The 22,462-nt window shown below is 52.3% G+C and overlaps 1 protein-coding gene across 5 annotated transcripts in view; it reads left to right on the forward strand.

Annotated features, from left to right (window-relative positions):
* Positions 1-218: 218 nt before the first annotated feature.
* The window catches only part of NTN1 (netrin 1), a 186,579-nt gene continuing 164,335 nt past the window's right edge, over positions 219-22,462 (forward strand). For 2 of the 5 annotated variants that reach the window (XM_023653496.2, XM_070226532.1), the window contains exons 1-2: positions 15,578-15,864; positions 16,318-17,399. In XM_023653496.2, the coding sequence (XP_023509264.1) occupies positions 16,382-17,399 (1,018 nt within the window). In that variant the 5' untranslated portion in view covers positions 15,578-15,864; positions 16,318-16,381. The other 3 variants (XM_070226530.1, XM_070226531.1, XM_070226533.1) reach the window with 3 other exon arrangements.

The raw sequence follows: 22,462 nt of genomic DNA on the forward strand, positions 1-22,462 counted from the left end.
TCACCACCCCGAGCTCGGAGGAGGCACGCGGGAGAGAGGGCTGCTCCACGCTCTTCCCAGGCTGACTCCTGCTTCTCGCCTGATGAATTGGAGTTCCTTCAACCTTCCCTCGGGTCCTCTTAAACTTTTCTGTTTCAAGAGTGTGAATGACACATTTCCCTAGTTTTAAGTGGCGACAGGTCTCTCTCTCTGTCAGTGGTGGCTGGGAGAGGCGTGTCACTCGCCATCTTGGATTAAGGGCTAAAGGATTAGTTTAGCACGGACCTAAGGCGCGTCCTGAGGTGATGACAGTGGGGACAGAGTCGCATATCCTTGGACGACACTCTTCAAACCTCTCCTCCCCACCCCTCCCACCGCCAGCACCTGGTCAGAAAATAGATTCCTCCAACCCCGTGGCCAACCCAAGCTAGAGCGGGTAGGATTGGTGGCTTTCTCCTGGGCATCCGTGCGTCCCAGATTATATCCATCCTGTCCTCCTGGGCTTCTGGCTCAGCTCCGCTGGAGCGGGCGCTGCGGACGCGGAGTGCGAGCGAGCGGCTGGGGCTCTGCCCGGGGCGGGCTGGGAAGCAGGATGGCCGCGGGGGTGAGGAGCCGCCAGGGCCCGGCCGGCCTGACACCACCTGGCGGAGTCTTGGGGAAGAGTCTTAAAGGCGCGCGCTCCTCCGCGCCCGGCGCACTCCAGCGGGAGCCGCCGAGAGCTCGCCTCCCTCTCCCGCCCGGCGCCTCGGGAGGTAAGTGCGAGCCGCCGAGCCGGAGTCCGGGCCCGGTGCGGGCGGCCCGGGGCTGCCCCGCGCTCAGGAAGCTCTGGCTGGGGCTGCGGTTGGAGGGCGGCGCCCAAGTTTTTTGAAGGCCTCGGAGGGCAGCTGGAGCGGCGCAGCGCCTGGGCGGGGATGGCGCGGGTGGCCGCGGGCTTGGGCCGTCTGGGGGCGGTCCCCCCCGGCGGTGCTTCGAGGAGAGGCACCCGCGCGCGGCGCACGCCCGACCCCCGCCCGGCGCCCTGCGCACTTGGCGCGCTCGGGCCGTGGTCTCGGCGAGCCCCTGCCTGCTGGAGCCGCGACCCCGGCTCCGTGCCTTCCTGCCCGCCCGGATCTCTCGCCGCTCGCTCGCCCCGCGGTCGCGCCGGGTCACGCCGGCAGGTCGCGCTCGGCGGCCGGCCAAGCCCTCCTCGGCCCCGCCGCGCCCGCGCCCCGGGCCACCCCGCCCGGCCTCTCGGCGCTGCGCCCCTCGCCTTCCTCATCTCCAGCCGCTTGCTATTTTCACACCTCCCGGTGCCCCGGCCCCGGCGCCCGATTCAGTGCTTAGTAATTAATTTGGCGTTTCAGAATGGTCAGCGGGCTGGATAATGGGCGCATTCATCCCCCGGGCTAATCTGAACAGAGGTGGGAAGAAAGGCTTTCACAGACAGAAAATGCCATTCGCCGGGCGCTCAAAGGGGCTGTCACTCCCAGAATAAATCGCCGCCGCGCCCGCCGCTTCTCTGGTCATTTCCATACAGCTCCGGCCCGCGCCGCGGACCCGCCGGCCTCGGCCTCGGCTCCCGGGAATCACTCACTCGAGCGCCTTCGACGGGAAAGTCGGGCGAGAGCGAGAGCCAGGCGGGGGCCGAGGGGAAACGGGGAGGCAGGGGGCTTGGGTTAAGGCCGCAGGGGACAAAGAGCTTGATTAGAAAATCAAATGCTAAACTAGAAGGAGGCGCAGCTCATTCAAGGCGTGGACGCTGGAGCTGGAGCTTGGGGAGCAGCCGTCCAGAACCCCGCGTTTTGCAAAAGAGGAGGACTCGCAGCCCACAGCCGTCCGTCCCAAACTGTAGATGGAATCTAATCCACAGGCACAGGTCGTAGAGCCCGGGCCCGGCTGGTGCAGTCCCGAGCCGCCCGAGAAGTTTCGTGCCGGGTTCCCTGTGATGTCAACTCTTTCGCGCGCGGGCCGGGGAGCTGACACCGTGTCCTCTGCGGCCTCCTTCTCGTCACCCTTGCCCGGACGCGAGGGTCTGCCCCGCGGGCATCAGCTGAGTGGGTGACGGCTGCTTTCTTCTGACCCCCTCAGTGTTGGACATGAACGGCCTACGGAGTCGGAAAGCTGGGGCCTTTCCTTGGCGGCGCCCCTGCCCTCTGACCGAGCGGCATCGTGCGCTCCAGCCGCAGCCCTAACCCCGCGGACCGCGCACCCGCAGCGCCACCAGCCGGGCTGTGGAGCCTCCAGGCGGGCAGGGCCTGCTTGGCTCTATCCAGGGTGAAGCTCCAGGCGCCTGATTTTCCTGCCATCGGGTCTCATCGTACGACCATCTTGCTGGGCACATTTAGCCCTGGACCCTTCCTCCTAGTGAGACGCTCCGGCCGGGGGAGGAGAAGGAGCTGTGGCTCCAAGGTCGAACCTCAGCTGGGTTGAGAGGCTGGAATGACCAGGGAAGCAACTGGCGGGAAGGGGCATTTCTGGAATGGCTAGATGGGTGTCCCAGGGTGTAGGGGAGATCGAATCCCATGCCACTCCCCAACTCCTGAGTGGAAGTCACTCTTCCATTCTGAGTCTCAGTTTCCTTGTCTGGAAAGCAAGGACGAAATGAGACCATATTTGGCCCCAAGTGTAGGACCCTCAGTAACAGGGTCCCACACACCGCTCACACCCCTAACCCCCAATGCTGCCCCATACTCCCTGGCATCTCTCCAAATCATCACCAGCACCTCTCCTTGGAGCTTTAATAACTCCCCAGATTTTCCCCAGGCTGCTTCCACCCCCCTTGCTGCCTCTGGGTTCTGGTAGCCAGCTCTCCTTGAAGCCACACTTTCGAAGTAAGAGCTGGAAGGGGCCTTTCAAATGTTCTGGAGCTGTTGTACAGATGGTGATATGGAGACCTGAAGTGGCTTGTCAGTGTCACCCAGCTAGTTAATCAGAGGAATTGAACCAGAGTGGACTTCATGGCAGAGTCATGAATCTCAGACTCTGGGCATCAGCCCTGGCCCCACCCCCAGAGAGAGGTTCGCTGGATCCGGGAAGGGCCCAGAAATCTGCATTTTAAACAAGCTTCCCAAAGCATTTTGGTGCAGGTGGTACAGGGATGATATTTAGAGAAACACCTTCCCCAGCAGCCCCTTCTCCTCCAGGACCACGAGCCCTACTTGCCTTCTACGTCTCACACTTGATCAGCAGAACAGTCTTTTCTCTTATCCCCATTGGAGTCCCACAGTGGGTGGGTCTACTTCCAGGAGGTACATTGGGATGCCTCAAATGTGCAGCCTCTGACGGGGCAGCTGTGGGTGACCTGAGCACCCCACCAGGTGAGGAATGGTCTAAGTGGGCCATAGGCTGACTGGACATTGAGCCTCCAAATCTACAGGCCTCCTCCTACCAACAGGCTTTCACAGCCGGGCCTAACACTGCACACCGCGGGCCCCACACAGACAGTACAAATGTACCCGGAGGCCCCCCTTAGCAAAGCAAACCCTGCCCACACCAGGGACAGAGCAGCCCGCCAGAGGGGATCCGTGCCAGCAATAACCCAGGTGTGAGCTGTGGCCCAGAATACTCACACCTGCCTCTTCCCGACTCAGGGGCTCAGAGGAGAGAAGGTGTGTGCCGAGGAGGGGCAGGGGGGAGGCCTGGGAGAGTGGAAGAAAGTTGGGGGCTGGGGGAAGCCGTCAGGAACAGAGAGGGGGGCCAGGGAGGGGACAGGTCCCTATTTATGTAAGGCGTTTGTAGCTGTGGATTGTAAAACTGGGCAGGATTCTCTGGAGTAATTCATAGTGTTTGGACAAGACAAACATTGTTCTGCTTTAAACAAACCTCCAGAAAGGTCAGCCTGGTTCATCCCTTTGCTGCGAGTCGCTGAGACTATCCAGATGATGAGAAAATCAGATCTTAGCTGAGGGGGCCCAGGCAGCAGGCAGCTGCCTCCTGAGCCCTTGGGATCCAGGGTGAGGGCACCCAGCCGAGGGAGAGTCCTTGGCTCCCGTTGAAAAGGGCTGGCTCCCACTCTGGAGCCAGGAGACGACGTGGTGTGTGTGTGTATCACAGATTACGGGGTTTTGATGATTCCAGGGATCATCCAAGTTCTAGAACGAGGCCACGTGACCTACAATGCGAGTCTTCTTCATGTGAGCAAAGGATTGATGGGAAACAAAGGTGCGTGGATGCAGAACCGAGTTAGACCCACTAATCTCAAGCCCAGATATGCTCCTGGACACCAAGAAATCCCTTCCTCACATGTGCACACCCTGGCTGGGCCCCTCTGTGTTCACTTAGCAAACAATTTTTGAGTCCCTACTACATGCCAAGCTCTGTGCTATGTTTTGGGCATATAGCAGTGAGCAAGAAAGATGTCCCCCCCCCACCCCCCAGTCGTGGAGCCTACAGTCCGGCTTATCCTCCCCCTCCCTGTCTTTCCCAAGAAGAGAAACTTTTCACAATTTTACTTCTAGCCTCTCCACTGCCACCATCACTTCAACAAGCTCCCTGGCTGAGACCCAGCATACCAGTTCCCAGACCGGGCCTGACAGCGAGTAGCGTTCTCTAAGTGTGAGCGCCACTATGATTTGATTATGACGATGATTGTGACCATGGTTGTGATTGGGATTATGATTGGGATGGGGATTATGACACTCCACTCGGGAGGGATCTCCCTGACCCCAAGCTGAAGTGGATACTTTTTATTGATACTTATTATTCACTCTCGTTGACTTATTAATTAGTAATTGGTAATCAGTAAAGTATTATTGATGCTTATTAACACCCAAGTACAGTCTTTCTGTAGTGCTTGTTGTCACTGTCCTGTACGTGATCTCCAGTTGCCCAGGGCAGTTTGTCATCTTCTCAAGAGGGTGGCGTCCCTGTGGTAACCATGGTGATGGTAGTGTCACTGAGCCAGCAGGTTCCACACAACTTTATAAAAGTTATATTTGTTTAGGGCTTTGGACACTTCAGGGTCTTTTGTACGTGCTTTTTCACTCCGTATTCCTGATATCCATGCAAGAGAGGAAGGAAGCAAGGAAGGAAGAAAGGAAGGAGGGAAGGAGACAAATAATATTACTATCCACATTTTTCAGAAGAGGAAGTTGATGCTCAGAGAGATGAAATGACTTATCCACTGTCTTAATTCGTTCAGGCTGCTGTAACAGAATACCAGAAAATGGGTGGTTTGAACAACAAACATTTATTTCTTACAGTTCTGGAGGCTGGGAAGTCCAGGATCAAGGTGCTGGCTGATGGGTTTCTGGTGAGAGCTCTTCCTGGCTTGCAGATGGCTGCCTTCTGGCTGTGTCCTCACGTGGGAGAGAGAGAGAGAATCTCTCTTCTTTTTTTTAAATTTAGTTAAATTTAATTTTTGAAATTTAGATATAATTGGCACATAACATTATATTGATTTCATGTCTTTTCTTAAAAGGACACTAATCCCATCATGAGGGCTCTAACTTCTTGACCGAATTACCTCCCCAAGGCCCCACCTGCAAATCCCATCACACTGGGGATTAGGGCTTCAACATATGAACCTGGGGGTGAGCGACACACTCATTCCGTCCATGGCACCCACGGTCACAGAGCTGTAAAGGTCAGGAGAGCGCATGATTGGAGCACAATCCAAACAGACTTCTTGGGCCCATGCCACCCTGCTGACCACCCAAGGAACTCCCTGCGAACAAGGCTAGGAACCAGGGCTCCTGGGAGACCCCATAAACCAGGTGCTCAGCCAGAGGCTAGGAAGTTGCTCCCTAGGCCAGGTCATGTCCAGCCAGCCTCGGGTCTGGTTTCTGGCATCATTCTGGGGGCTAGCCTGCTGGCACTCCTTGCCTGATCTCAGCATCAGTGAGAAAGAGGTCCCCTCCTTCCCCCCAAAGCCCAGCTTCCTTTAATACCTTATTGTGGTTGCATAATCCATGCACTTACCCCATCTGTTTGGAATCAATGGTCCATGTCTATTTTCATCCAGTGAAATTAAGGAATTAAGTCCCTTAGATTTTCTTGAAATTAAGTCCCTTAGATTTTCTCCTTGTGTGATGTGTAGACCAGCAATGCCTCATTTTACTGATATTTGGGGAAACTGAGCTATTCCACAAAATTCATTTTTGCAGTTAACAAAAGCTTCCTCCTTTAAGCATAGAAACTTTATGTAATCATTTTTCCGTCAAAATCATGATTTTTCCCCCCCACCTAAGTTAGCAGAATCAAATATAGCAGGTGTTCCCTAGGTTGGTTGAATGACCTGCAGCCCATTCCAATGACCCCCAGCTATCTTTAGGAACATCAGCTCCTGGGCAATGTGCTCAGCCTGCCTGCTTCAGTTTCCTCCCTTGTAAACCCGCGGAGCCCTGGATGGACGCTCTCCTATTCTCTAACTCCCCCGGCCTCTCACGGTAATGCCCTCAGGAATGTGGGTGGCTGCAGGGCCTGTCCTGAATCCCTGGGTGGTGGCTGGGATAGATTCTGTAGCTGTCACTTCTCAGTGCGTCAGTGTTCAGCAGTCAGCCACTCCTCAAGGATCCTCATCTGTGGTTCTCTGTGACCCTGGAAGAACAGAAGATGCCTGACCGCAGTTTATAAACACTTCTAAGTAAAGAACTCCGGCATCGCTGTGGACCGAAATCCTTGGATATCCTGGCTGCTCTTCTCTCAAAGGCCCAGGGGACTACTGGACTTCCTTCTGGACTGTCCTTTGAATTATAAGGGTGATGCAACCCTGGCCTCCAGAAAAGGGAATCTACAATACCTTAATACAAACAGCAAGCGCTTGGCGGGCTGAGGTTGAAGGCGCTGAGCTCAGCATTGTCAGAGGTAAAGACCGGTGAGATGTGCTTAGTGCTCGTGAGAAGAGGACCCAAAGCAAAACTACAGGAATGCTTCAAGGCCAGAGCGTTGATGTGCTCTCTTTTTGTTCCTTTTCCTTACTTGGAGAGCACCTTTTAAGACTTGCAGGGGACTCTCTTTATTTTGGCATTTCTGGGATTTGTTGGTGTATTCCATTCCCATGGGCCCTGTAATAAATCCCCACAAACTTGTGGCTTAAAACAGCAGAAATTTATTCTCTCACAGTTCTGGAGGCCAGAGGCTTGAAACCAGGATCACTGGGTTGAAATCAAGGCCTGTGCTCCCTCCATGAGCTCTGGAGGAGAATTAGCTCCTTGTCTCTTCCAGCTTCTGTGGCTGCCGGTATTCCTTGGCTTGTGGCCCCATCACTCAAACTTCTGCCTGTGTCTTCGCATGGCCTTCTCCTCTTCTGTCTTGTCAGATCTCCCTCTGCCTCTGTCTTATGAGGACACTTGGGGTGGCATTTAGGGCCCAGTCAGATAATCCATGACAATCTTCCCATCTCGAGATCCTTAATTTAATCACACCTGCAAAGACCCTTTTCTACCATATAAGGTAGCATTCATAGGTTCCAGAGATTAAGACGTGGATATCTTTGGGGGGCATTTTTCAGCCTACCACAGCTGGTCACCACCATCAGTTGTCCACTCCTATTCTGTGACAGGGCAGTCTGTTAAACACTAGGGGTTCAGAGGGAAAAGACACAGATCCCCCCTCAAGAAGCTCATGGATTAGTTAGGGAAAATAGTCTATGATATTAAAAGCTAAGAGAAAAGCAACTCCATGCCCTTGGAGGTACTCAGGACGGATTGCAAAGAGTTCAAATTACTTATCAGTGTCTGCAAGGCCCTGTATACCCTGTACCTACTTCTCTGATGTCACCTCCTACCGCTCCCCATCTTGCTCTCCAAGCCTCTACCAGGCTGGCCTCCTTCCTATTTCCTCACACAATTCAAGTTCTGCCTCAGGACCTTTGCACTTCCTGTTTCCTCTTCCTGGAATGTACACTTATCCCCGCCCCTCCGCCATATTCCCACAGCTCTCTTCCTCCCTTGACTCTGCTCTACTGGATCCTTCTCAGAGAGCCCCCAGTACCTCGTCTAAAGTCCACCTCCCCTCCTGGCACTCTCTGTCCCCTCCTCGGCATTGTGCTCTTAGCACTTATTACAGTCAAATCGTTCCTGTATGGGCCATCTCCACCTCCACAAGCATTTTGAGATTTGATGACTAGAACTTCCCCAAAGATCCTAAATGCATCCTGTTTTTATTTCCGGTTCTCTTTCTGAGAACGTATTTAGCTTGTTTTGCCCTTAGTAGCACCTTGGGCTAAATTTTAAGTGGATCAGAATGGGGTGGTGGGGGCTGTTCTTCTAGGGGTAATTTGTGAATGTGAGGAGCCCTTTTTCAGTTGACTGGTGTGTGTGGGGTGGGACCTACTGGCATTTAGTGGACAGGGGTCAGGGATGCTAAATATCCTGTAGTGGGCAGGACTGTTCTGCCCAGAGAAGAATTTTCCTGTCCCAAATGCCAATAGCACCTCGGCAGACAGACAGTCTCAGGGAAACAGTTTGTACTTGAATCCTAAAATTTTTCGACCATAACTGATACCTTTCACCCTGTAAGAGTCTTTGAAATTCTTTCTCCCAAATCCGTCACCTTCCGCTACACCTGTCTGTGTTCCACAGCCTAATCACACAACCTCTCAAGATTCTCCAACTCATCCCCTTCCTCTTGGCATCACTCCAGTGTCACCTCTAAACGTTGAGGTTTCACTGAGGGGACAGAGTCCCCCCTTCAGATTTTGTGTAAATCTTCAGTGAGCTGAGCCCCAAGTCTGGGCTCAAAGGCCCCCCACTATTTTCTCCACCCAGAGAACTGTCCTTTTATTTGCACCCTTTGTTTCCTTCCTCCAGGGCCGATCTTCCATCCATGACAAAGCTTCCCCCCACGGTGACCCATTTTCTTTATTTTAATAGCGTTCAGGGTGGGACCTTGTCAAAAGCTTTTCGCAAATGAAAATAAATTACATCTGCTGGTTCCCCTTATCCACAGGCATTTTCACCCCTCAAAGAACTCTGGTAGATTAAAGGATTTGGCGGATTTGGGGTTTGTATGGGCTTCTATGCCCAACTCCTGAATCCTCAGCCAAGAAGCCTGCGATAGGGGAGGCCTGAGCTGAAGATGCAGATGAAGAACACTGAGGAAAGGGAGAAATCTCCAGGAACCCCAACACACTCTACAGGCCTGTTCTTCCGTGCTCTAGACCTTTTCCAGAATGGTTGCATCTCCTGAAACCCTGTCAAGGGACCTGGGATCTCTTGAGCAATCTCCATGAGGCTGATCACGTGAGCTGGGCTCTAGAAGACTTGAAATGAGAGGATTCCCCTAATTCTTCCAGAGTGAGGGATCTGAGAGCCAGATCTGAGGATTATGAGTATCAAAAAATAATAATAAATAACCCTAAACTATCATATATTGAGTATCTACTCTGTGCCAGCTTCTTTCCTTTCAGAGACATCTTTTTAATCACCCTAACAAGCCTGTAAGGTAAGTGGGATGACCCCCATTTCATCGCGAGAAAACTGATGCTCAGATGGGTAAAGCCCCTTGGTCAAGGTCACACCATTAGGAAGTGGTGAATTGGAATCCAGATTTGCCTACATCAAGTTCCTTCCATTTCTGAAAGAAACACAATCAATCCAGGGCACACTGACCCTTTTGGAAAGGCTGGATGCTGGGATCGCCTCTGCTGCTACAATTTCCAGCCTATGTTGGGAGTTCTGGGAACCAAATCATGTAACGTCTGTCCTCTTAACTGAACCGGATGTGCTCAGAAGCACAGCTGAGCCAGGGCATAGCTCATACCTCTGGTAGACCTGAGTCCCTTCCCCTGTCTAGAGATGGCTGAGACCCATTTGTGTCAGAAAGCTCATTGTCAGCGAAGAGCGTCTTGCCCATAGGTGCTGACTAAGAGCTCCACACACTGGAACCAGACCATTTTAGTTCAAATCCCTGCTCCTCTACTTATCAGTGATGTGATCTTCAGCATATCACTGCTCTGTGTCTCGGTTTTCTCCTCTGTAAAATGGAGATAACATACCTATCTCGTAAGGTCATTATGAGTATTATGAGTTAATGATTGATAAAGGGCTGAGAAGGGTGCTTGACACCCAGTAAGCATTATATAAATGCTTGATTTAACAGGCAAAACCCTTGGTCAAGACCCAAGATGAAGGCTTCTCTGGTCATCTTATTTCTCCTAAGCCCTTACTTTCTTCCTGTCCTCCTTTCTTGCAAACCCTCAGCCTGTGCCATCTGGTAACCCTCATCCCTGGGATGTGCCCTCCTCTGCATCCTCACCCTGTTCCCTAATTGCTCCCCCACCTTCATGCTTACCGTACAGCCTGGCCCTCCCCTGAGCCTCCCCTCACACTGCAGCCCTCTTCAGGGGGCTGTTCTTCTTCCTCATCACACAAACCCAAGGCCCGGGAGCTGGGAGCTGTTGTCCTCCTCAATCCCCAGCGTCCCTTCCATCTTCATTAAAACAACAACACCCTGCTCCTTTAAGGCCAGGACCACTCAGCTATTCCACATTCCACATCTCTTCCTCGGAATCATCTCCCCATCTGGGTCACTCTTCTCTTTCTTTGAAGACACCAGCACTTGGTTCAGTCTTTGTCTCTGCCCCAAGCCCTGAAGCTGGTCCTGAGTGTCTTTAATACCCAGGTGGACAGCCCGTTGGGCACCTTGGCCTCTGTTTCTCCAGTCACCTTCCCCTCAGCTTCCCAGCAGGACCCACCTCTTGTCTTCAGTGGGTCTTGCCATCACCAAGAGATTTTCCACCTCTGATTCTCAATTCAGCCATGTACTTTTGGACCACAATTTCCTCAGTTATCCCCCACCACATCTCTTTTTCTATCTTCCTGAATCTTCTAGACCAGCTCTGTCTGATAGAACTTTCTGTGATGATGGAAATGTCCTTCATTAGTGCTATCCAAATCACAGGTAATTGAGGAATTGAGCTTTAAATTTTATTTAATTTTAATTCGTTCAAGCTGAAATTGAAACAGCTACGTGTGGTTACTGGCTACCATAGTACACAGCATAGCCTTATACCCCTGGCTTTTCTATTTCCTCTTCCATCTGTGGCCTGCCTTCACTTCCTCCTTTCCTTAGCTTTGTCTCGGTGTCCATCACATCAGCCACCCTCTTCTCCTTGTCCTTCTGTCCCACCTCCTGGAACAAACCCTCAACTCTACATTAATCAAACTATTCGACTTTCTCTAGGTCTACACGGGGCTGCAGAGCATTGCTGGGGGGTGGGGGTCTTCTGACTTGGCTGGTTGACATTCTTTCTCATAGAAGGTCACCAACCTCAATAAGACCTTTATCTGCCCAGTGAGCATTATCTTATTCACCGTAATGACCCAGTCAAGCCTTCTCCCCATCCTCAAACCTCCAATGCTCCTGCCTGCTCCCTCACTGTCAGCAGATGGTGTCACTTCCTATTCCATTGAAACAAGAGAAGCTTCAGACCGCCTGACCACCAGTTTTACAAGGCTGGTTTTATCTGTCTTCAACTCTCCTGCTGCTCCTTCCTGTCAACATTTAGGCATGTTCAAATAGCCCTATCCTATAAACAACAACAAAAAACCCCAGCCTCCCCTCAATCGCATGCCACCTGCCTGCTATCACCCTATCTCTTTCAGACCCCTTGTTTTCACACTTCTTGAAAGTTGTCTACACTTGCTATCTCTACTTTCTCACCTCCCATTCACTCCATAACCTGAGGCAGTCTGGCTTCTGTCCCTACCACTCCTCTGCCACTGCTAGTCAAGGTCACCAATGACTTCCTTATAGTTTAATCCAGAGAACTCCTTTCAGATCTTATCTTGACCTTGAAGGCATGTGACACTGCTCACAGCCCCTCCTTCCCTGAAACTCTAGGATACTGAGTCTTAAGTCTCCGTTTCTTCCTCCTGCTCTGGCTCCCTCTAAGTTTCCCTGAAACTGCCACACTCTCCTCCTCCTCCTCCTCCTCCTCCTCCTCCTCCTCGGATGATCCTCGGGCTTCACAGGTAAGGCTGGGCGCCAAGAATGGCAGCTCCCCCTCCCGACGCATTCCTTGCAGAAACACCTGGGAATTTGCTTTCTCACCCAAGAGCCACACTATTGTGTTTTGAACTCCAGTTGGTACCGTGGATCCTGCTGCTCAGAGCCTGACATGCCTTTTCGGGTGTGTATTTATAACCCTCACTTGGAGAAGCTCTCACAACACTCGGACATCTGTTTTTTTCATTTGTTCCCTCAAAAGGCAGTATGCTTTAGGAAGGGACACTGACAAATGAGAGGGCACTGGGAGAGGCTTCAGAGTGGTCAGAAAACAGTGCCCTGTGAGAACTCATTAAAAGAAGTGGGAAGAGTTTGCCCAGGAGAGAGAAAACAGAGGACAACAGAGGGCTGATTTTGAAAATACGAAGAGGCAGAGTCTTGGTCTGGGCTGCTGTGTGGGACTGGAATTGGACCAACTGTACGAGCGACAGGGATGTGGGTTTTCAATGGACGTAGACCAGTTCTACTGTGTCCCAGAATGTTCCAGACCTCCAGGATACAAAGTGACAGTCTGCCCCCCAGGAACTACTAAAGAAGATCAGTTTAGACCTAAGTGACCACAATAAAAGTGGAAAGTGCCCCCCACCCCTCACTTCCGAAGACCAGTGGCATAAGCTCAGCTGGCAACGTGGAATAGCTATCCCCCGCCCGGAGTGCAATTGCAAACCTGCTGCCACGCAAGATCCCTCAAAAGCCCTGCGGACAGCAGCCAAAGCAGGGGGACGGCTTGGCGCGCACTCGGGGATCTAGTCTTGTAGATACCCCAAAATCGACCCAAGTCGGGTGGGCGGTGCGCTGGGCTCCGATTTGCCTCTTTCAGGCTCCTCCTTGCCAGACCGTCTATTCCTGACTTGTGGGCGACGCCACCAGCTTAGATTGTGGGCCACCAGAGAATCTGCCCCTCGAGCTCACTGCGGTGACCGGTGTGGGGATGTTGTCGAGGACCTTTGCTCATCACCTCACAGTGTGTCCCTCTTATGAGGCCCCCCGGGAGAAGTTCCTGTCTGATTTCAGTACAGAATAGTTGTAATTCTCTTGAGTAATAGGTCTGTTTTTATCTCATGGACATTGAGAATTGTGTAACCGACATGGTCTCCTTTTCACTTTGGCTGCGGGAAAGCTTAGGGACAAGTTGGTAGCCTGCCCACAGGAGGTGAATAGGGCATTCCAGGGTGCATTTCAGCTTATTCCCATCTCCATTTTGTCTTCCCTCTTGGTTTTTCTTTCTTCTCTTAGTGTTCCTTCTTATTTTACTACACAAAATCAAGAACATACAAGCAAAAATAAATAAAAATCATCTGTAATCTCACTATCCAGAGATAACCACAATTAACAATGTTGTCTTTTTATGCCTACTTTGAAAAAAATAAAAATGAGAAGTAGACTGTGATAGTGTTTTTTGGGGCATAGTGTTTTGTAATTTACTTTTTTCACTTTATAATATGTCATGAACATCTTTCCATGCAATTAAATGTTTTTCTTTAAATAATTTTAAATTTCTATAAAGATCCAGCAATTTAAGACTAAGAACTAACACGTGTACATCCACTTACTATGTGCCTGGCTTTACATTTATTTACATATACATATATGTGAACATATATTCATGTAGATTATATAAGTACAATATGTATGTATACATATTATAAGCTATAATCCTATGTGTTCACTCATTTCATGCTTACGAAGCTATGAGGTAGATATTATTGTACCCCTTTTACAAATGAGGAAACCAAGGTATAGAAAGATGCAAAACTTGCTACCATCACAATCTGGCTCCAAAGAATGTGCGTGAAAGGCTGCTGTGCTGCCTCTCAGATACCACGGGGCTTTCACGGTCCATCATGGCTTAACATTTCCTCTATCTCCTCTCACCTCACTTTCTAATTTATGTTATTTTGCCATGTTTTAAGTACCCTTGTAAGTCACCCGAAATCCTTTCTGCCACAAGGCAAGGCATAAATAAACAGTGTAGAGAGTGGTAAATGGCACAAGAAGGCAAAGCTACAGTGCTAGTCCAGGGGAGAGGATGAATACAGGCTGTCCTGCAATGCAGAGGAGTTATTTCCTTGGGCTGTGGTGAGCGCCCATCCCTGGAAGAGCTGGCCTGGGTGGCCGTCTCTCACGGAGGCTGGGGAAGGCGTTCTTTCAAGGAGACTGAGCCAGGCCAGGTGAGCCCTGAGGCCGCTTCTTAGATTCTCAGAGTTTATGAAAATGCCACTAAGACAAAATAAGGCACTTAGTGGAGACAATGCGGCAAGTCAGCCCTTGGGCCAGAGCTAGGAGCCTGGGCTTTCAATCCAGGTCTAGCACTAGATTACACATCCCAAAGCAACAAACTAACAGGATTTCACTTCCAAACTCTCGGTCCAGTGTATTCTTTCCCCAGAGCTCTTTGACTGCTGCTGCAAGACGGTCAAAGGATGCCGTCCCTGTCCTCAGTCCTTTTGTTAAGGTGGCAGAGAATGAGACAAGGAGGAGAAGCTGGGTGGCCTGAAGGATGCCCCGTAAGACTATAATTGGGTGGGATTATCCATCTGACAAATGTGAGAAGAGGAAGGAGCCCAGGTTTCTATTCCTGGATTCGATTTTTACCAGCTGGGAGATCTTGGGCAAGTTTCTTCACCTCCTGAGACCTCAGCTTGCTCATCTGCAAAACGGAGTTAATACCTACTTTGCAAAACTGCTGTGGGGGCTCCCATGCGATAGTACACAGTATAGCACCCTTAAAAACGTGAGCCAGGAAGTACCCATAAGCCTGCCTCCCGGGATCTGGGGAGGGTTGGGCTGCCCCCAGCTTGAGGCCTGGCAGACCCTTCTGCGAGGGGCGCTGGCCAGTGCCCAGATGCTGTCGGCTTCTTTCCCCTTCAGTCTCCTGCCCAGCACAGCTCCCCGCCCCATGCATGAGAGGCGCCGCGTTCCGACAGATAGGCCCACCACACGGTGACAACGATGCGGGGGTGGCGAGGGAACAGCCCCGTCTCTCGGGACCCCAGGGGCTTCGGGCAGGAGGGGTGAGTAGGCAGAGGCTGCATCCTCCTCCTCTTCCACACGATCCCGGCCGTCTGCCCAATGGGGCACGGCCCTGTACGCGGTGCCACCAGGGCCATCGGGCTGGGTTACAGGAAGGCCCGACCTCGGCGCAGCAAAGAAAACAAACACAGATGTGTTTGGCTGGGACCCAGAGGGAGAAAATCGTCCCCTCCCCCCCCGCCCGCGCGCTCCCCCGGGCGTGGGGCCGGCGGAAACCTGCGGGGCTCTCCGGGCAGCGCGGGGCCGGGGCGAGGCTGACAGTCCCCGGCCGCCCCTCCTCCCTCCGCGGGGTGCGCGCCGGGCCCAGCCCCCTCTCCGGGGTTTCCCCGGGCGCTCTTCTCGCTTTCTCTTTGTCTCTGCTGCTCTTTCTCGCGCTTCCCGGTTCCCACCCGCTCGCGCTCCCGCTCTCTCCGCGTCCCGGGCCGCTTCCCTTTAACTTTCTTCTTTCCCGGGGTTAAAACTTTGCTCGCGAGCGGGCGGCTGCTCGCCGACGTTATTGGCCGGCGCCCCGCCCGGCGGCCCCGCCCCCCGCCCCCGCTCCCCTCCGCCCCCCACTCCCAGCGCGAGTGGCGGCGGCGGCGGCGGCGGCGCCTTCGGGGGCGTGCGTGCGTGTGTGTGAGTGCGCGCCAGCGAGCGTGAGTGTGTGTGCGCCCCGGGCGCGGGCTGGGCAGCACTCGGACCGCGGCGGGAGCGGCGGGAGCCGGCGGCCGCGTCGTCACTCGGGCGAGCGAGGCGGCGGCGGCGGCGGCGGCCGGGCCGGGCTGGGGCTGGGGCAGCGGCGGCCGCGCCGGGCATGGAGCTGGCAAGCCCGCGCTGAGGCGGGACGCGCCTGCACGCCGCGAGCGAGAGGCTCTCCGCCGTCCGGCGCGCGGGCTCCCCGGCAGGGCCGGGCAAACTTTTCTTTCTCTTTTGCCCTCTCCAGAGGTAAAGTCCCGGACGCGGACTCTCCGGCGGGCATGCGAGCTGGGGCAGCCGAGAGGGACCCCAGGCTGCGGGAGGAAGGGGCGCGGGGCCGTGCGGGGTCGGGGGCTTCCGCGCTCTCCTGCGCCCGAGACTTGGGGTGCTAGGCGGGCCGGCTGCGGCCGGGCGGACGGGCGCGGGCATGCCCCTCGGGCGGCGTGGAGGCGGCGGTGGCGGGGAAGCCGAGCGTTCGCCCGCCGCCCCGGCTCGCGGCGCGGCCGGGAAGAAGCGCGGGCGGTGCGGGCTTGGGGGCCCCCGGATTCGCCTGCTCCTGGGACTTTGGGGAGCGAGGCGGGCAGTCGGCCGCGAGGTTGGTGCCGGGGAAGCCGGGCGTTTGCCTGCGCCCCCGCTCGCCGCCCCGCCGGGGGTGGAGGGCGCGGGGCGGGCTGGCTGAGCGCAGCTCCCCTCTCTCCGCAGGCGCCTTCTGCGGCGGGCGGACCGACTCCTCGGCGCGGCGGGGCCGGGGCACGCTGGCCGCAGCATGATGCGCGCAGTGTGGGAGGCGCTGGCGGCGCTGGCGGCTGTGGCGTGCCTGGTGGGCGCGGTGCGCGGCGGGCCCGGGCTCAGCATGTTTGCCGGCCAGGCGGCGCAGCCCGACCCCTGCTCGGACGAGAACGGCCACCCGCGCCGTTGCATCCCCGACTTTGTCAACGCGGCCTTCGGCAAGGACGTGCGCGTGTCCAGCACCTGCGGCCGGCCCCCGGCGCGCTACTGCGTGGTGAGCGAGCGCGGCGAGGAGCGGCTGCGCTCCTGCCACCTCTGCAACGCGTCCGACCCCAAGAAAGCGCACCCGCCCGCCTTCCTCACCGATCTCAACAACCCGCACAACCTGACGTGCTGGCAGTCCGAGAACTACCTGCAGTTCCCGCACAACGTCACGCTCACGCTGTCGCTCGGCAAGAAGTTCGAGGTGACCTACGTGAGCCTCCAGTTCTGCTCGCCACGGCCCGAGTCCATGGCCATCTACAAGTCCATGGACTACGGGCGCACGTGGGTGCCCTTCCAGTTCTACTCCACGCAGTGCCGCAAGATGTACAACCGGCCGCACCGCGCGCCCATCACCAAACAGAACGAGCAGGAGGCCGTGTGCACCGACTCGCACACCGACATGCGCCCGCTCTCGGGCGGCCTCATCGCCTTCAGCACGCTGGACGGGCGGCCCTCGGCGCACGACTTCGACAACTCGCCGGTGCTGCAGGACTGGGTCACGGCCACCGACATCCGCGTGGCCTTCAGCCGCCTGCACACGTTCGGCGACGAGAACGAGGACGACTCGGAGCTGGCGCGCGATTCGTACTTCTACGCCGTGTCCGACCTGCAGGTGGGTGGCCGCTGCAAGTGCAACGGCCACGCGGCCCGCTGCGTGCGCGACCGTGACGACAGCCTGGTCTGCGACTGCAGACACAACACCGCCGGCCCGGAGTGCGACCGCTGCAAGCCGTTCCACTACGACCGGCCCTGGCAGCGCGCCACTGCCCGCGAGGCCAACGAGTGCGTAGGTGAGTGGGGCGCAGCCCGGGCGCGGGCGGCGGGCGGGGAACGCGGGAGGCTGCTCCGGGGCCTCCCAGCCGCCGGTTCTCGGTCGGGAGCGCCGGCGGCAGCCGCACCCGAGGATGGCCCGCTGCGTGGATGTCGCGGGATTGGTGGGAGGTGCGTTTCGGCATGTCCTGGACCCGGGAGGGCAGAGAGCGGGTCCACTCACTCGCGTGGCACTGGCCGTGGACACTCGGGTTTTCACCCAGTGCGCTCGGCGAGGCCAGGAAGAAGTGCCGGAAATGCTGCGGGGAGAGGGTTTTACAGAAAATTTGCCGACTGGTCCCCCTAACCCCTCATCCAAATGCAAACACTGATTGCATTACCTCAGTTTGGCGGGACCCCGGGATCCACATCCGCTCCATCCCCCCTTCCTTAGGGCTGCAGCTGGGCGCGCTGTTGGGGACCCAGGCCCGGGTCCCGGGAAGTTACAGCTCCACAGCTGCAAGTCCCTTGGGGGATGGCAGAGGGATTTGCAGTTTGGGGCCAGGTCGGTACCGACGAGTATCACTCCTGGTCCCTCCATTTGTCTTTTATGGTTTGATTTTTTTTTTTTTTCTTTTGGACAGCGTGTTTGTGTTAGCAGAAGAATGATGTGATTTAAATTAATTACTATCTACAGGTTACAAAGGAGAGTTCAGTAATTATTTTAAACTAATTCAATCTTGGCCCAAAATGAAGTATACCAGATTTTTTTTGTGAGCGTCAGGGTTTGGTGAAATTTAAACAGTTTTGAATTAACGAAGGGACCAGATTCTCGAGTTTTAATGGGGTTTTGGGTCCCGAAGGAGAAAACTGACCAGACTGGCACTGATGAATATTATTGAGTCAGAAGTGAAACTTAAAAAAGGGATTCATTCTATTTCTGAATTGTACAACTTTGCTTCTGTAGAAACTCTCTGGCATCAGTTTCTCCCCAGGGGGAAAAAAAAGAGAGAGAGAGAGAAGGTAGGAAGACAATACTGAACTTTTCCAGTGTGAGATGTAAATTTCCAAATCCCACATTTTATTTTAATGAAAATTATTTAGTTTGCAAATGTGCCATTTGGTGTGCATCTTTTGGGAACATATGTATTTTTCCTCCCCCATCCCTCAACCCCAAACAGCCAGTGTGAATCTCTTCAATTGCTTCACCCTCTGAGGCACATGGCAGAGTTTGCTCGTCCCCACAAACGCACGTTTTGAGGTCTGGTTCTGATTAATTGTGTCATGTTGTTGTCGAATAGTTTGTGCCTCATGACTGTGGATGCAGACTTTTGAGCAAGCGAATGGAAAACATGTCTTGGAGAGCCGGGTGGGCACCGAGGCCCAGTCCGGCGTCCTGGGCTGCATGGCAGGGCCTCCATTTTTGCACTCAGTGGGTCCCGCTTTTGCACACCTAATTGTTCTTGCCCCTCCTTTAAGGGACAGAACTGGTTGCCAGTTGGAGGAGACTTTTCAGGATTCCACAGCCAGACAGTAGTTACACCCCGACTTAGGGCTCTTTGAGAATGAAATTCCTTTGATCTGTTCAATTCCTTCAGAAGTGTTGGTTTTTCCCATCTCTTCTTCTTCCCCCTTTCCTCTTTTCTTTTCTTCCTTTTGTGCGTAAGAACCCTTTATTGACATTTAAAGGGCCTCCCAGGGTTTTGCTATAAGTTTTAGTTTGTACGCGAGTATGAAAGATAACTTCACATTGTCATCTGTGGGGTCTAATTGGACAAACTCAAGTGAATACATTGAGGAGAATAAACTGGATGTTGTGGTAACATTTTACTGGCTTGAAGATTCGTCTTAGTTGGTATTGTTCAAATTCACAACCCACCCCCTATCCTCTCCCAGTCCCTGTGGATGTGGAGACTTAACCAGCATTTGTTATAACAATGGTCATGCATTTGAAATAATCTCTATAGTTTAGGATTTTGTCTTTTGACCAAAGCACTAACCATGTGCACAAATTAGATTGACTGCTTTTTTTTTTAGCCAAATTGAGCAGTCAACATATTAACTAATGTAATTAGCAAGCCTTTTTGTTCAAAAGTTTAATTAGGCCTAATAAGTACATAATCTACATGACAAATAATCCGGTAACAATATTTTCAGTTTTTACTGAAGATATGTTAATTCTCAGTAGTTAAAGTATCTTTAAATCTTAGCAGTTATTCAATCATCTCCTAAAAGCAGAGCCAATTCAACTATGTTAAAGTTATTTATAGTTTCCTTTTTGAATAGTTGCTCTGATACCTTGTAGATGTCGCTGGCAACATCAGGGTGAAGTTCTCATAAAGTCTTAATTGAAGTCTTAGTGATTTTTCCATCATTCTGCAAAAGAGAAAGCCAGCAAAGACAATTTAAAAGTGATTTACAATTAAAGGTCGAGCTTTTTATGAAAAGGCCCTGTAGCGGAGATATCGGAATGAATTAGTATTTGACAGGTGTTCTGAGACACTACAGGGCACTGTGCTAGGAAAAAGCATTAATAAATCCTTCAAACACTAACTTTTGTACTATCAGTGGCTCAGGTTTTTTTCCCCCAACATAATCCCATCTTGTGAATTTCACACTGTTGACATATAAAGTCAAGCTACCCGGATTATTTACAATGAAGGCAAAGTAAAGAAGTATATATTTTTTTATTCCAAAAAAGCAGTCTTGATAAAAATGGAGCATTATCACCATGCTAGTTTCTTCTGTCTTTGCCTTTATAAAATAATGAGACGTGATTTATAATAGACTAAAATGGCATCTTTCCCCAGGTTAACCTGCCCCACCCCGCTCAAAAAAAACTCCTAAAACTTTAAAAAACATTGATGTTGTTTGACTAAATGTTTTTTCTTCATAGGGCTGAGGTACTTTCAGATTACTAAGAAATCCGTATATCCTATAGGTTTTCTTTGGTCAAGGTTTCTTTTTGGTGTCGTTTCAAGGTTGAGTTCTCTACGGAGAGTAAATGTGAACTTTTGTGGAGCCCAATTTTATTTTAAATCAATTTTGGATTTCTTCCGGGGGAAAAAAAAACACCCTCAAAACAATATGAAAGACAAGACTATGTATAATGTTACAGCCTCGACAGCTCTCGGTGGAGTAACTAAATTCTTTCTTCCGCCCATATGTATCAGCAGTGTTCACATGCTTTTATACACATATGCATTTATATTCATCGTGTAAGGAAGCATCCATGCATGGTGGGGGGGTGTGTACATTCAAGGGAAAATGCATGAACAATTTTAAACCACCTGGGTTGCTAGGCCCTTTTTCCCCCCTTCCTTTTTTTCAAAAGAGCATCTGAAGACCATATTGTGTTTCATAAATTATTGACATCAGTTTTAATCAGCGTCCCCCTGACGTCGGAGCTGTGTTAGTATTTAGTGCCTGACGAAGCATGCTGTTTAATCTTACTGTGGGGATGTCAGCATGAACCCCTGCCTGGTTTGTGACAGGGGGAGCTTATGAAAACTCGTTTTGCGACTCATTCTATGGCTTTGCGTTGCCCAGCTGAAACCCAAAACCCACACAAAAGACGTCTCTGCAAGATGAGCACCGTGCTGGGCTGGCCTCCTATGGTCCTGGGTACCTGCAACATAATGCTCGTAATTGTTTAAACATGGCTTTGGGAGGGGGTTCTTCATGCTGTAGATCGTTCTGGTGCTTGGGCCTCCCATCATCCCCGGCGAGAGAGGGAGGTTATGTCGGTGGTATTGCCATTGAGAAATCCAATGCCCCGCTAAAGACTCTTGGAAAATCAGAAGGCTAAAATTATTTGCTGCCTAGTCCAGAGTCTGGCACATAGCTGTAGATCAATGAATGTTTTTATAGTCATGGTAATTATTATATTGTTGTCATTATAATGATTAACCCTTGAGGGCTTATTTTTTACCAAGCATTCACATTAATTTAGCCGTTTGATCATCGTGACTATGCTAATAATAGGCGCTATCATTATCCTTATTTTACGGATGAGGAAACCATAACCTAGAGATATTAAATGGTTTACCCAAAGCCATATAGCTAGTGGGTGGTAGAGCTGGGACTCCAGCCTGATGTTTGTGCTTTGTGCTGTTGCATCCTCTATGCTACCTCCCCATAGCATGGATGGCTAGATGAATGAATACATGAACGGCAGTTACATAGCCATGTGTAGGAGAAAAGTTGCAACAACTTGTTATTTCTTGCTGGAACTGGAAGTGGTTCCCTAGTTGTGTTGTGTTGTGTTATATTATATTATAATATTTCTTATATTCGTACATACTTAAATATGAAATTGTGTATAAGAAGTTGTCCTTTATTTTAGCCATCAGGCCTAGTGGGAGCTGGGAGTTAGGAATATAAGTGAAGAGGGTTTAAGTTCTTTCTTGTGGGTTCTCAGCATCCACAAGTGTTGCTGATGGCCAGGTCTTTCTTGATTTTAGGGCCGGGGGTCTCTCTCAAAGGTGGTGGAACAGAGCTTGTCATCGGAAAATCCGCCTTAATAGGGCCTTCTCCTTTTGCCCTAGTGCTCAATATCCCCTTGCTTCTCTGAAACATATTGAAAAAAAATCTAGGAAGTGGCTGAGAAGTGTCATTCAAGAGAGGAGTTTAATGGCATGTCCTGGTTGTTGGCGTGGTGCTGGTAGGTGCAGTTGGTGTGTGTCAGCCGCACAAGGCTGTCATTTATCTCTGTTGGCCCCACAGCAGCTGGAGTGAGGGTCTCTGCGGGGGTCCTCATTAGCACCTGGTGGGCAGGGAGGCTGCTCGCTATGCTGCCCGCCGCCCGCCGCCCGGAGAAGGGACACAGAGCTGCATCAGGGTGAACCTTCTGGGGCGGGTCTGTGCATTTCCAGACTCTGCCAAGGTCTCCTTTGGCCCTGCCCAGACTTCTCTCTGACCTCCTCCTCCTGTAGAAAGATGAGATCCTCGGAAAAGTATTTGAGACTTTATGTCCAGAGTAAATATTGGAAAGGCAGTGGGTTGAAATTCAGATGTTCCCTGGAAGGAATCCCCTCATTTTCTGCTCACAGCTGGTATCGATATTTCCTTCTCGAGATGAGTTGTGCTTTTCATTAAGTAAATT

The sequence above is a fragment of the Equus caballus genome, chromosome 11, assembly GCF_041296265.1.
Source record: "Equus caballus isolate H_3958 breed thoroughbred chromosome 11, TB-T2T, whole genome shotgun sequence".
Lineage (NCBI taxonomy): Eukaryota > Metazoa > Chordata > Mammalia > Perissodactyla > Equidae > Equus > Equus caballus.